The 14,993-nt window shown below is 40.9% G+C and overlaps 1 protein-coding gene across 1 annotated transcript in view; it reads right to left on the bottom strand.

The window, feature by feature from the left end:
• Positions 1-218: 218 nt before the first annotated feature.
• The window catches only part of angpt1 (angiopoietin 1), a 49,338-nt gene continuing 34,563 nt past the window's right edge, over positions 219-14,993 (bottom strand). The window contains exons 7-9 of the mRNA XM_068747109.1: positions 13,682-13,848; positions 4,131-4,261; positions 219-382 (exon numbers count right to left, since the gene is read on the bottom strand). Coding sequence (XP_068603210.1) covers positions 219-382; positions 4,131-4,261; positions 13,682-13,848 — 462 coding nt within the window. The remainder of the gene's footprint in view (positions 383-4,130; positions 4,262-13,681; positions 13,849-14,993) is intronic.

A 14,993-nucleotide genomic window follows, 5' to 3' on the forward strand; every position in this document is an offset into this window, starting at 1 on the left:
AGTCGTGTCTTACTTTGTCTTCCCCTTCATGACTGGGTTTTAGTTCACATGAGGGGGGGAAAGGATATGAGGCAAGACAGCAACAGCAGTCGCTCTGCAGTTCATGGATGACTCCCGAGGACTGCGGAATGAGATGAGACAAGAGGATAAAATAGGAAGCTTCCCTCTAATGTGTTAAATAGTTGTTAGGAAGTTAGAAAGTCTTTGAGCTCATGCGACTAGGAGAAGTCCAGGGGGCGGATCATCATGATGGTGGCTCGTAAGGAGTAGCTGGGGCCTTTGAAGTAGTGCCACTTGATACCGTTCAACTTCCCTATGTGCTGTCCGTGGGTGAAGTACATGCCGTTGAGGTTGGACGGGCCACACGCATCAAACCACCAGCCTGCAAAGACAAGGAAGGATGGAGACGTGCATTTGTACCGGCAGCATAAATGAAGACGATGTGTAACCCTGTCTGATCAGGTTATCGACAGAGTGTCATCAGTCATAACATTTGTCCGCAGGAAAGGTCGAGTGTTTCCCGTCGCTTCTCCCAAAGGGCAGACATCACGCCGTTATGTGTTACTGTCACAAGAGCCATTCGGCACGCCAATACCGGTTTCTATTTCAAGTGGTGGCTGCATGTGCATGAGCTCCGGCATGGGAAACATTCATTCTGCTCAAAAGGTGACAAATTTCACAATTTCCCTTGAGGATATTTTGTGTTTAGTGAGAAGGTTAACTTGTTTGTCCTTTAGAGGGCAGTTCTTTTTTTTTTTTGCAACTGAAAAACCCGATATATTTTTTAATTTATTTTAAAATACTGTTGATAATATTCTAGGTCCGAATGGTTTGGCTCTTTCCTACGCTGTCTCCAACCAGCCGTTATCCTACCTGCAGCCTTTAGTTACTAAACAGCAGCATTACATCTGTCAAAGCAAACGTATGGACAGTCAGCCATTTCTTATAATCTTAAATTCTATAATGATTTATTTTGAGGTTTTTCACACATAAAAGTGTCCCTTTGAGCGTACGATACAGGTTATAAGTCATGATTAATGCTGTTATTACTATTAGAATGATATATTTCAGAACATACAGATTTAGTGAACAAAACATCAAAGTGCATTCAAGTAATTTGTGAATTGCAGTCTCTGAACTTAACGCACCCTCACTGATACGGTCAGATATAGAAGATATGTGAGGAATGGCATGTGTCAGTCACACAATCACAGATGGCAACGCTCCTCTGCCCTGTCAGAGCGGAATACCGCTGCGGCATACTGCAGCGTGACATTTCACATGACCCGATGGTAATCAGGTCCAATGTTCCGCCCTCGGTGCTGGCATGCATCACACATATATGAATTTCACATTGATTGCTGCTTCTTGACAACACACACACACAGAGATTACATAGCATGGAAACTGGTGGACACTCACACAGCTGCAGAAAATTTCAGGATGCTGGCTCCAGCTTGAAGTCAATATGAAATTTCTTTTGCTCTGCTACAATTTTATTGTACATGAAATTCAATGAGGAATCAATCTCAAGCTGGGCAGCCTGACGACTGTCCTGACCTCTTTGCAAATTTGCGAAGCCGCTATATTCAATGTTTACATATTAACATAGGATCAAATGTTCATTTGTAACTTGGGTTACTTGTAGAGATAAACCAGCTGGAAGCATCCGACTCTGCAGTTTCTCTCAGTTCTACTGCACATTTTAAGATTTTGTATTGATGGAACAAACTATTTCAGGGATTATACCCTAAAAAAAAAAACCTTTATGCTATCTAATCAGCATAAAATATCAATGAGATAAGGTCAGCATCTAGCTGGTGAACACAGTGGAGCTTAGAGCAGCTACCCAGTCAACGGTTTAAAAAAAAGTATTTGTGGAGACCCAAACTGAGCTAAAAGCATGTGAATATTGGTAAAGTCAGTACTGTGATTACAGCTTGTTCCAGCTACCCTGAAGGGGCAAAACATACATTGATACTGCATTAAATTAGACATATGATGTCTGGGAGACAACAAATAGCATTAGAATGAAAAGGTAAGTCAACATTTCCAGGAGAAGAACTGGTGGTAATGTCTTCAGGGTTTGGTAATAACACGTCATGTCCAGGATACTGTCCTTTTTAAAGAACAGCCCTTTTCTTTGCAATCTACTACTACTGTACTTCTGGCTTATCCCATCAGGGATCACCACAGCAAATCAACTTCCTCCACTTCACCCGGCCTGTCCTTTGCATCGTCCTCCCCAACGCAGGATATGAGAAATGTGCCCAACTTGCTCTCTCACTTGGTGATGAACCACAGACCACGACTGCCGTCACACATACTGTATAAACACTTAGCGTGAATACCACCAATAGATTTATGATCATATATTCTCTGCCTCTAGGCCAGAGTACAAATTACCAGCTTGTACCATTTGCTCTCGTGATTCCTCCTACCTCCTCCTGCCAGCATCTTATCTCTACTGCAAATTAAGGTTTGAAGTAAATACAGACATTATGTGTGCGTGAAAGCAATATCCTCCCCGTCTCCTCGATACGGCACGCTGCGGTTGTCCTCATAAACGGACCAGAGAATTTCCCTCTTGTACATTCCAGTTGCTTTACGTCATTTGATGTTAGCCCAGCTCTTGTGAATGCAGCAAATAAATCAAATGATACGCTGCATATACGATAGCTGGAACAGCGCTGGGCTCAGACCAACCTTGATGCAGGCTAACAGTCGTCATGCTCCTCCGTTGTGGCTGGCAATAGACAATATGAATCAAGCAAAGCAGGGGTGCTGATCAGTGATCCCATGCCAGTTCCCTTTAACCCACTGCATTCACAATGAGGTAAGAGGTAGAGCGGATCTTAAATCTGCACTTAGAAATGCTTGATTGGGACCAGGTCAGGAACGGAGCTGCCATGAGGTGACAGGAAGGGTCACTGGGCTCCACTTTTGTAGGAGAAGAAATAGAGCCATTTTAAATCTCTTTGACACTTGGTGCTGTGCCCAGGGAGTTTTATAATGTGTGTGTTTCCAACAACAGTGAAACTAGTCACGGATACAGAAAATAGCCCAATAGGTGCAGATAGATGAACACATGTTCATGTTCATGTTGCATGTCTTGCATGAGGCATGCTGCAAACTAATGACTGGGCAATAAACACTGAGGTGTTGGTAAATAAGACCAAATGGCTTTTGTAATGGCAATTATTTTAAAACTTTATCATTAATTCTGTATGATCACTTGTGCCATATGAGACAAAAGCTAAAGGGATGATTCCAATTTATGACCTCATGGGCCCTTTTCACAGTGTTATCCATGATTTATTTTAATAAAAAATAACAGTGCACTGCCAATTGTTACAGCAAGAACACTTTTTGTGGGAGCAAGGAACAACTTTAAGCTAGTTAAACATATTTAGTAATTAAAACACATGGTTAAACTGTCATTTGCTGCTATTATTAATGCTTTTAGACCATGACTACATGAAAATAGATAATAGCCTATTGGTGCACATGTGCCTGAATTGACCCACTTGGGTTAATAAAGTATTCCGATTCTGATTATATTAAGATTGTCTTATGTTCTGAAAAATTCAGTTCATTTCTTGTTGTCTCATTAGCATTGTTCCCAGCATGCATCTGTTTTCAGAAATAAAAGCTTAGCTAAACCTCTTTCTAACCAGCATCAAATGGTCGACAGATAAAGTCACCATTTAGCAGCTATGAAACATCACATTCCCATCAATAGTTCAGGAGAAGAAAAAAATAATCTAAATATACTTATGCATCTCTAAATAAATGCTATGAGTTAAAGCTGTATTGTTGCTGTGTCTGATGGATGTTATAACCAGTGACTGTTTATTAAAATGTTTGCCACCTTTACAACATAACAATTATGTTGTTTATATCCTGGCGAGTAAAGCAGTTGAACGTCTTTAATAGCTCAACTTCAACACCCTGACTGTCCTTGCTGTCGTGCAGAAACATGGACTGCGAAGTCAACACTGTGATAATGAATGAGAATAAAAACATGTTCAAAAGTCAGAATAAATAGTAATTCTTGCATCAGGAGGCAATAATAATAATTCTGCTGTGGACTCGTGATTATGCTCATTGTAATGTGTGGCTGCGCTTACCGCCGGTGAGCATAAGGGCACACTTGCACATGCAGTTGTCATTGTCCATGTCCTTGGTGCTGAAGTCTGCTCCGTGGATTACTAGACTGCTCTGTCTTCCTGCAGTCCCACTGTGGCTTTTCAGGAACAGTCTGAAACACATCAAGGAAGAGGAAGAGAATGAAGTTAGTACATGGAAACACATCAGGAGGAGGAGGAGGCAGGGGGGGGTGGGTGAAGCAAAAAATAAAGGCAGCAGGAAGACATAACATGTGCAAGAAATGTGCCCTCTGTGATATTTATTGTTTTGTTGTGATTGAGTGCACGTAGACCACCTGAATCAACATGAAAAGGGTAGAGAGAGTCTGTAGAGAAGGAGTGAGCGAGAGTGAGATGAAAGACATACAGATGGAGGAAGAGAGAGAGACAGACACATAGAGAAAAGAACATGTGTAGTATGGAAAGTCCAGGAGGCACATTTCAATTTGCAGGGCGATAGCATGTTAATGAACACTATTTAAAACAAAAAGGAGTCACAACAACTGTGCATAGCAAAAGAGCAGTGAGCTCCCCGTTTGGCTTCCCATCCATCCCATTCTGGACAGCGAGAGCACACCCTCTCTGTTTGGTAGTGCGTAGTAATTCTCCCCGTCTTCTCGGGGTTGAAGCACACAGATCGCTCAAATATTGTATTCTTGTTACGGTGTTTATGCATTACTTTTCAAAAACAATAATTCAGGAAAAAAACATTTACTAGTCACAAAGTCAAATTCAAAATGATGCATGGCATGGTGGCGCAGTGGTAGGGCTGTAGCCTCACAACAAGAAGGTCACAGGTTTGAATCCAACTTGCGGTCTTTCTGTGAGGAGTTTGCATGTTCTCACCCGTGTCTGCGTGGGTTCTCTCCGTGTTCTCCGGCTTCCTCCCACCACCAAAAACATGCAAATGAGGTGAATTGGTTACACTAAATTGCCCGTGTGAGTGAATGGTTGTTTGTCTATGTGTGGCCTTGCGATGAACTGGCGGCTTGTCCAGGGTGTACCCCGCCTCTTGCCCTGTTGACTGCTGGGATAGGCTTCAGCATAACCCGACAAAGTATAGTCCAACATTTCAAATGACAATTTGCCTCTGAGGGCTTCATAGTCTGTACAGAGCAACACCCTCTAACCTTTGACCCTCGAAACCGGGTGATGAAAACCTCTATCAAATAAAAGAAGAAACCGACGAATAATTCACAGCGCTGACGTAAGTCATGGCTGTGAAGTTTTTCTGGTGTAATTCAGGGGTACTTTCGTGAAATCCGATGCCACTGATTTGCTGATGATGAATGTTACTTGGGAATAGATGTTATCCGTCTTTACAAATGATTTCCAAGACTGAATCAGATGCTCAATGGAAGAAAACCAAAAATTAAGCACCACTTCCAGCTCACACACAATTGAAAAATGAGCCGTTATCTACTCATCCTCATGTCAGGGGGATTTCGGGGTCCTGGAGTCTAAATCTGCAAAACATTTGTGGAGCTTCACAGCCAGTTTTCTGGCTGTAGAAAATCATTCTTCCAATAATCATGGGGCTTCTGAAGACTTAAATTACTCTGCATGGGATAATTGTACGTTTGTTTGCTTTCACATTTTAAAGTAAGGGTCTATTTTCATCAGTTGTTCAGAAGATTACTGAAAAGCTGTTATGATTGGAAGATAATTATTGCTGGCAACAAAACTTAACGTGAATTACCTGCGTGGAGTCGAACATTTGGTCTCCTCATGCTGCTGTTACATGAATTCATGTACATTCTATAGTCTAGAATCAACTTTATCTCAGCCTTCCAAATAATTGCCTGGAAACAATTCACTGAAGTAATTCATTCCAAATATAGTTTTGACCAGAGAAAAACATCTCTCCTTTTGATTTTTAATGTCTGAGTTTTTGGCGGTGGCCCCTCTGTTTGTTCAACTATGATCAGATACTGCCTGAGTTTCTCTCCTATTCAAGAAAGGTCAGAAGTGTGTACTTTAAAGTGCATCGTTTTCTCAAAGATGTTCTCTAATCTCACGACATGCTTAATGTTTTGTGGATAAAGGTAAAGGTATATAATCAATAGCAAGTACGGGTAGTGCGGTTAGCAGAAGCTAACGTAGCATTGCCAGTTTCTCCCTTGCGCCGGTCTCAAGCCCGGATAAATGGACTTGAGGATTATCATGACAAACAGCATGTCTAATGGAGTGAAAGCTCGTCCCACCTAAGATGAGTTCCTTCACAAACCCTTTGCTTAACACACAAGCAGAACAGTGAGACTCAGCTTGGAAGCAGATTTCTTCAGGGCGTGTCCCACGGTGACCTCATCCATGGTGTGAATGGGAATTGCTGTATGTGAATCTGACACTCGCCTCATCGCTTTGACAGCTTTACCATTACCATCACAGCACACCTTCCACTCATCCAACACATCAAATGCTCTTTGTCTCATTTTGTCTCTCTCACACTCTCTCTCAGATTCCCCTCCTGCCAGCAGAAAGGACTGGGAGGGAAGAAAGCGCTCGACTGCAGCACCACGCCAGCTATACGATATATTCCACTGTCCTTGAAAGCAATATCCTGAACTGGTTTCAACAAAAAGACAATCGTGGGCGTGTTGTGTATCCCTGCACCCCATTCGAGTTTAAGACGAGAAGGCCAGGACACGAGAAACAATACTTTAGGTGTTCAGAAGATGTTGAGCACCCTGAAGGCCACCCCTACCTCTGAGGGATCAGGCTGAACACCTCAAAGAAAGACACCAGTAGATTGCACAGGAAAGAAAGTCATTTAACGTGAAAGACTTCTGTATTTGTACAGCTGTGCGAATGGCTGCAGCGTGAGTGCAGGTCACCGTAGGGAATTCACAAAGCCACTAAACCAATACGAGTAATCCTACAGCGTGACAGCGAGTCGAGTCTCATCAGTGGCACCAAACGGCCACCAGACTTGGCAAGCTTGGATAAGAAGCCGCATGCACAGCATATTATGGGCTGTAAGTGTGCAGGTTCTTGTGATTAGAGCGTATTAGCCGTCTAAAACAGATGTCTGTGGAGCTAATTTCCAGTCAAGAAGCACTTCTTAGGAAATGCATGACTTGAATTAGCCATTTCTTGATTTTGAGGAATGTAATATACAGTGTCAAGGATGGGGCCTGCTTCTGCCCTGATTAAAAAACAGACTTAGCGCCGCATCCACTCTCCCTTTCTCAAAACTCTGTTATGCTGATGAATCAACCGAGGTGCATCATGAACAGAGGTTTCCAGTCTGACACTATGACAGGCTGCTTTAAATAGTTACCGGCTGCATTTACTGGGCTTCGTGCATATTTACAAGACCAACAATCGCCAACTCAACTGAGTTTTTCTGTCAGTTATGCACTCAAATTATATGTAGGTTAATGCAACAATTTTCCATGTAATGAACTCCAAAGGGAGAGATGCTCAAAGACAGACATGGTGTCTCTGCAGAACTTCTGTCAATGAAACACACCGGACAGCTCAGCTAGAATTCAAGGACTTTACAGGCAGAGGAATATCTTTGTTCAATAAATTTGATGATGCCACTCACCAAGACTTTATTTTTTATATACCGTATTTAGCTGAGTGGGTACTTTGGTTTTGCTCAATCACACATCTGGGCAGGCAGATTAGAGTTGCTGCGTTTGCGACCTTTTATTCCATCATTAATGAGCCGTTTCACTCAAATCAAAACAAGTCATATTTCCCACTTGCCCCTGTTCTTGTTATGGACAGATGTTTTTTGTTGCCGAAGCTTTTGAGACATCTGAGAAGAGACTCCCGCTCCTGATGACAAATACCACCCAAGTCAAGTTAAACGCCGACGCTTACTGGACTCATTCAAGAAGAGCAGCTAAACTCAGCCTGACACTCGTTTGGTTAATGTGGAATGGAAACAATGTTCGGTGCAAGTGGAAGCCAGCGAGCCTAGCTTACACTTTCATACTTGAGCAATGATAAGTGTTATCAAATTGTGAATGGACAGAGCGCTTAAACATACGACAGCCAGCAATCAGTGGAAATAGGAATGAAATGACTTAGGGTCATATCAGGGTAGGTGGGGATCAGGAGATACCCAATTAACGCATATCAAAACTACGATGGTAAAAAGCCTGGCCGAGAACATGCTTGACTGTTCTCTTCAAAACATACAATAAACAGCCTTATATTGAAAGAAATAGAAAGTACAACTTTGATTACAGATAATTACTGCTCTCTCTGAATATATAGCTTCAAACCAGTGTGGCCCTTCAATGAACTGGCGGCTTGTCCAGGGTGTACCCCACCTCTCGCCCATTGACTGCTGGGATAGACTCCAGCACGGTCCGCAACCTGGTAACGGGCAAAGCGGTTCGGAAGATGAATGAACGAATGCGTGTAGCATTGGTAACTGGGACACGTAATGCTTCCAGGGAAGTTCAGACAGCCATAACTATCCAACATTATCACAGTATGATTCCTGGAAAATAAAGTCCAGTTCCAGAAGGGATTTTGGGCCACAAACCACATGCACTGGATTTTAGAAGCTTGTCCAAACAAGGGAAGATATTGAATAAAGATGTAACGAGTCATTCAAAAATAAGCATACATGCCTTTTCATCCAGCAGGGTGGATTTATAAATGCCGACGTTACCTTTCCAGGCAAACCTCAACTTGTGTCTGTGCATATATTTAACTGCTTGAATGTATTCTGCAGACAATTTTGCAGCTTGGGGTTCTCTCTCTGGGCATGTTACCTCACATTGGAAAGTTCAAGTTATATTTAGTGACCTTTGTTGCATGTGAAGTTTAAAAGAAATCTGAACACATCATTCAGATATTATCAGGCTTTAGGAATCTATAATTGTGCAAAGAAAGTAAAGCCAATACCTTCACCTCTTCTGCATTGCAAAAAAACAGTTTTAGATAAATCAATTGTATGCATTATTATTTAATGAAAATATTTATAAGCTGTTATTTCTTTTTCTTACCTAATTAATGACCACTACAATATATTTGACTGATTGTGGTAATGTCCAGTGCATTACACTACGGTAGCAGACCGGTTGCACTCAGCATTATACGGTTAAATTATAGCTTAGTCCATTTTGGCATGAGAGGTCAGTGTTTAAATTCCAATTATTCCTCTGTGAACCAGTTTCTCCGGGAATCCATGCACTTCAGTTGGACTCATGACTTTCAATCCCAGAACCTTTTGTAAAACAGACTTATTTGCAATAATGTTTTGAAATTGTATGCAGGTGGTCCTCACTTAATAACTTGTGATGGGCTTTTTGAATTTCAAAAGTACGAGTTCAATTGCTGTTGGGATGAGCGGAATGTACTGGCTGCAGAGTTATGAGTGAGTAAGTATGTACGAACGGTATAAATGGCCCATACATATGCGAATATAATTTTTTTTACAAAAAGTCGGCTCAGTTTTTCGTCAAATCATTTCACGACGGGGTCTTTGAAAACGTAACTCCGTTATAAATGACGACCACCTGTAACTGATTCTACCTGCCAATTGCAGTTTTTCGTGGTATCATTATATATATATTTTTCCATTATTAGTTTTTTGGTTTGCGCAACATATGGTAGATACCAGAGACAGAAAAACACGTAAATCACACTTCATAAATTTTGAATGAGCTATTTTGTATTTGTTACACGCGGTCACAATTACCACATCTCTACATGCCAGTTGTTGTCGGCTACACGTTCTTGCCTTGGGACGTCTTTTTGTACTTTTTCATGTTTTTAATTGTGGGTGTGGGTCACATTCTCGAGTTGCTGTGTCTCTTTGATTTTTCTTTCTACAGTCATTATAAACCCTTGGGTTTATTATCCTCATCCGGCTGAAACACTAATGATTTGTTTCAGGGCAAACTCAGATCTTGCAGTACCTTACAGTATGAGGGCCTAAGTCCACTATGAATACATGATTAATAACAACAACACTTAAATGGGCCTTTCATCCAGTTAAATTAAATAGCCCACTGGAGGGCTTGCCAACAGGCAGTTTACTTACTTTGGGGATATCGTGTTTATTTTCAACATTCTTTACTGTTGTAACATGATTATCCTTTCAATATATGACCAGTAGATACATTATACACTTAATTAATACATCATAAATACTTTATTTTGAGAAGACAAATGTTTCTTATTTAGCAAAAGTGAATCCGCATCCGCTCTTGTGATGCACTGGAGGACGCCATGCTGCCTTCAATTTATTAAAATTAGCATTAGCTCGGTTGCTGGAAATAATTAAAACATCCAACATCAAACTAAATAAGAGGTTAATTTAGTTTTTCCTGACAAAGAGACAGAATTTGCACACTAAACATCCTTTTTGTGTTGTATCATGGAACAAATAGCCACACACAAATGAAACGATTTAGACTCTTTAGATTTCCATTGTCTAGAATCTCTGTTTATCCTCAGGAACCTGTTTATCTTTTCTTTGCTGTAATTTTCACTCTCTTACTTTTCTTATATTTCATCTGATTTTCTCAAACCTAATTATCATGTTAACTTTTTTTTGCATCTTCTACTTTGGATGTTTTGCCACGCTGCTTGATTTTTAATTCAACCCTTCAGCCCATTACGGTGACCATTTTTGAGGCAAATAAACTTTGATAAATGAGGGTGATTAGCTGGATGCCTTGACCTGACGGCTATCATTACAACAATATTTGCAGGTCATCAAATTATATGCGATTTCATTATTTTCCTTTCTGTGCCCAAGTTCCATCGCTGCAACCGCATCACAAAGATATGGGATCTTTGCTTGCTTGTTTATGAAGACAGCAACCTCTACAATTACGGTGATCCCACTCACAATGACAATGACGTTGAAAACAACCCTCATTTCACATTATGAGGTTGTGTTTCAGTGGGAACTCCGCTGCTCTGGTGAACCCAGATTTACTCCTCTATAGTGAGAATGTGATTTTCTTTTGGTTGAACATTAAAATAACATTGCTGATGCCAATTTATGCTGTGTAGATTTTATTTCTTCTTTTATTTGGCTGCCTTTGCATGTATGTAGCAGCAATGCTGTGCTCTTGGTCTAATGATTTACTTCTGGAAGTATTCCAATGACCAATTCTTGATGGAGACTGCAAAGGTAATGCATATTTTTCTCTTCTCAAAACATCACTAAATAATAAAACCCAAATGAGCTACTTCATCCATTAATCGGAACTTTATTCCAATTTATGTGTTTGCCATGTATAATACAATAAACCACAAACAACACTTGTTGTTTATCTTACTGGAAATGCAAAACTCACTAATCTCTATTTTATAAAGATGAAAAAGGTTTGAGAAGCTGGATCTACCATAATCAGCTCAGTTTTATTTAACTGACGAGTTTTAACCTACATTAGCTCTACTGTGATAATGCTATATGGTATGGTATAGATAGAGTATAGACAGTTATGACTTCTTATTTATATTTCATGAAAGTACTAAGGGTAGGATGTCTGGTTGAAAAAGATTTTCAAAGCAAACAAAAACTGTGGCGGTCAAATAATAAGCAAAACAAACATTTCCAGAGCTGAATGTTTCACAGCAATAAATTGGTGAACATCCTATAGACCAGACTGCTGGACTTTCAAAAGCAGAGCGAGCAGAGAACATGGCAGGAATCTAATTTGAAAGCTGAATCTGCATAACTTCTTGTTGAAGTCGTCTCTTCGATGCAGAAAAAGATCTTCATCGAGGTGCTTCCCAACTTAATGCAGGCATTACTTTACCTATCGAAACGTGAGGTTGACTGTAACGAGGCTGAGTTTCCATCAGTTCGGCCAAACTGAACCTCAATTTTCTGCTAAATTCAAAACAAGAAAGAACAATTTGATCTCTTTTGCCTGATTGAAATCCATTTCGCCAGTCCTGAGAAAACCCACCATAGGTACATGCTCCCCCAAAGAAGGAGACTTCTCAAAGTGAGCCCTCTGTCATAATAAGACGAGAAATGGCAAAAATAAAAGCAGTAAAGAAATACTGAAAAGCCAAGATAGCCGAGACATTTCACAACTAACTAAAAAGACCTCTTCGCAAAGAGAACCGGTCATCCAGTGGAGACGGCTGCATTGGAGATGTCATTCTCCTCTGAAGCCAGCAAATCCTTTGAACTTGTTGGAATTATCTGCAGTTTTCCACAGCCGAGAGGGCCAAGCATCTGCCATAGCCTGTTATCATTAACCCCCTCAAAGGGAAAACAGAAACCTTCAACCTTGAAACACACAGGGACCAAGCATCAATCAAAGTGAAGTTGCAACGAGGAGATGATGACAAGTGATGCATTTGGTTTGGAAGGACTTCTCATTGATAAAACCTTTGTCACAGACTCGCCTAACAGAATCAACACAGTTGAAGATTTTTGAAGAACTGAGCCATATCCTTCCAATCTGGATCGTTTTGAACGTTTTTGCAATATTGTTTTTTATTTATCTTAGTCTTATTTCATGAAGATTTAGTTCCTCATTCCATCTTTCCATCTATGACATTCATCAAAGTCACAGTTTCACAATCCTCTGCTATTTCAAGGCAAGAATAAGTTGCATTTTGCTAACAGCTGTCTGTGTGAGCTGCTTTATTTCCACTATGAGTGGTTAAACCCCGGCTCGAGTCTTACAGGTTGTGCTCTGAGCACATCAAAATATGAGCCAGTAAACAAGGTTGCAACACATTAGCCAGTTTAACCACTTTTACCATATAATAAGAATACATTCTTAAACATACAGAAATCTTGCAGTTTGCTTGGAGTGTTTTTGAAGGACATTTTACTTTTACTCGGGTAGTGGGACCTTCATAAGAGGAAGGAAGATTCAATAACGTTTCCTCCTCCTTTCACTGCACAGGCTGTGTCCACATGTTTAATGTGTTTACAGCTATGGCAGCAGTGCTACAAGGCTGCAGGGAAGTGGTTTCAGGGACATGTCGCACAGTATCGTGCTGACAATGTGTAATGTGGTTGTAAAATGTATTTGCATGCTAACGTTTAACGATTAGCGCTAAATTCAAACAACAGCTGAGGCTGATTGTAAGTTTTACAGTCATTCGCTCATGTTGTAAAGTGTTGGACATAGAAAGTTTTTAAGCAGGCAATGGTGCTCTTCAAAAGGCTCACGAAAAACTAGCTCATCCAGAAGTGGTGCATATGATTCCTGGAAAATGGAACGCAAAATTCGTCAACAGTATTGGAAATTGCAATGTGGGCCGAAGTGGTGACGGATCAGTATTACCATTGCTTGTGTTACTAGCATAGAGAAAATGCATATTCATCAAGGAGGAACCACATACAATTTTTGAGTGGATCTGAATGAAGGAGTTGATTCAGAAATGTTTCCAAGGCTTTTTCTCCAATGACTACTTGAGTAATGATATGAAATTTGCAGATAGTGACCAAAATAAGGAACTACTGTTGGGTCTTGGCAGAGGAAAGTGGTACAATGAGTGCCTTTCTAGTTCATTAGGAGCTCCATTTACCCCCCCCCCCCCATCCCATTCTTTGACAATGTTATCAATACTAGTACTATTACCTGTAGTTTTGTTTCTCATTGCCGATTTGGAAGCGGTCATACAGGGAGAAGGCCTGGTGTCCATCCCAGTCTGTCAGCTGGACACGGAGGGCATACTGTCTGTGACTGGTCAACTGGTAAACATACTCATTTCCCAACCAATGCTCTGCAGACACACTTCCAAAGCCCTGCATTAAGGGAAGAGGAACAGAAAAACAATCATTGGTGAATAGCATTCAAAATACAAATCGTAAAAATTGTTACTCAGTTTATTTGTCAAGAATGATAAGAAAACCTCTCCTCAATAGGAGAAGAATGGATAGAAAGTGATTTTCAAATTTCATTAATTAATTCATCTTCTTGACTACTTCTGGGAAATCTGGGTCGCAGGATTTACTGGAGGCACACACACACTCACACACACACAGACAATTTCACTTAGCCAATTCACCTCAGCTGCATGTTTTTGGAGGCGGGAGGAAGCCGGAGAACCCGGAGAGAACCTGGGGAGAACCCATGCAGACAGGGAGAACATACAAACTCTGCACAGACAGGAAGCAAACCCGATACCTTCTTGCTGTGAGGCAACAGGGCTACCCACTGCGCCACAGTGCCGTATTTTCAAATGTATTTACTGCTTTGTTTTTTGTTCAATCCAAGCTATATCTGAACAGTTAGTCATCGTGAATGACTAGTTTTTATTTCTAGCTATGAGCAGTAGAATTTGTTTCTCATCGTGGCCCTGCATTCCTTCTTTTTTTGTGGAGACAGCGGTAGAAAACCCACAGACATTACTCACATTTTATGTTAAGATTTTTTATGAAGCTTTTTAAAACATGCTTAAGGTTTGAGCCTGTCCCTGAATGGACTTATAAAACTGGTTAAAGTCGTAACAGCTGAAATAGAGGCACCCCTTTGTTCCATTTCTGTGTTACACACATGTTAAACTAATTATTACCTAAAGACTAGTTTACCAAAATATACGCTGCTCGCATGGACACGCCTTCAAACAACTGCAGAAGTTTGCTTTTGATTAGAGCGGCTCCTGGTCACAGGCAAAGTGCTTCTGACAGCAGCCAGAGTAGTGCCTTGCACAAAGGAATATCACAACAGGCAGGAGGACATTACACCTCTGACAGGACAGTCTGGACTGATCTATTGAAGATTAGGAGAGAGGGGGATGGAGTTGGCGAGGGAGGAAAAGTCTGTATTGGAGCTGAGCATGCATGGTGATGACAAATGTTAAGGAGGAAAAGTAAATATGGGGCATTCCTTGGGCCTGAGACAAGTCCTGCTATGTGGGTGGATGAAAAAGTGACTCAGGTCCATTACA

Source organism: Brachionichthys hirsutus, chromosome 13 (assembly GCF_040956055.1).
Source record: "Brachionichthys hirsutus isolate HB-005 chromosome 13, CSIRO-AGI_Bhir_v1, whole genome shotgun sequence".
NCBI classification, from domain to species: domain Eukaryota; kingdom Metazoa; phylum Chordata; class Actinopteri; order Lophiiformes; family Brachionichthyidae; genus Brachionichthys; species Brachionichthys hirsutus.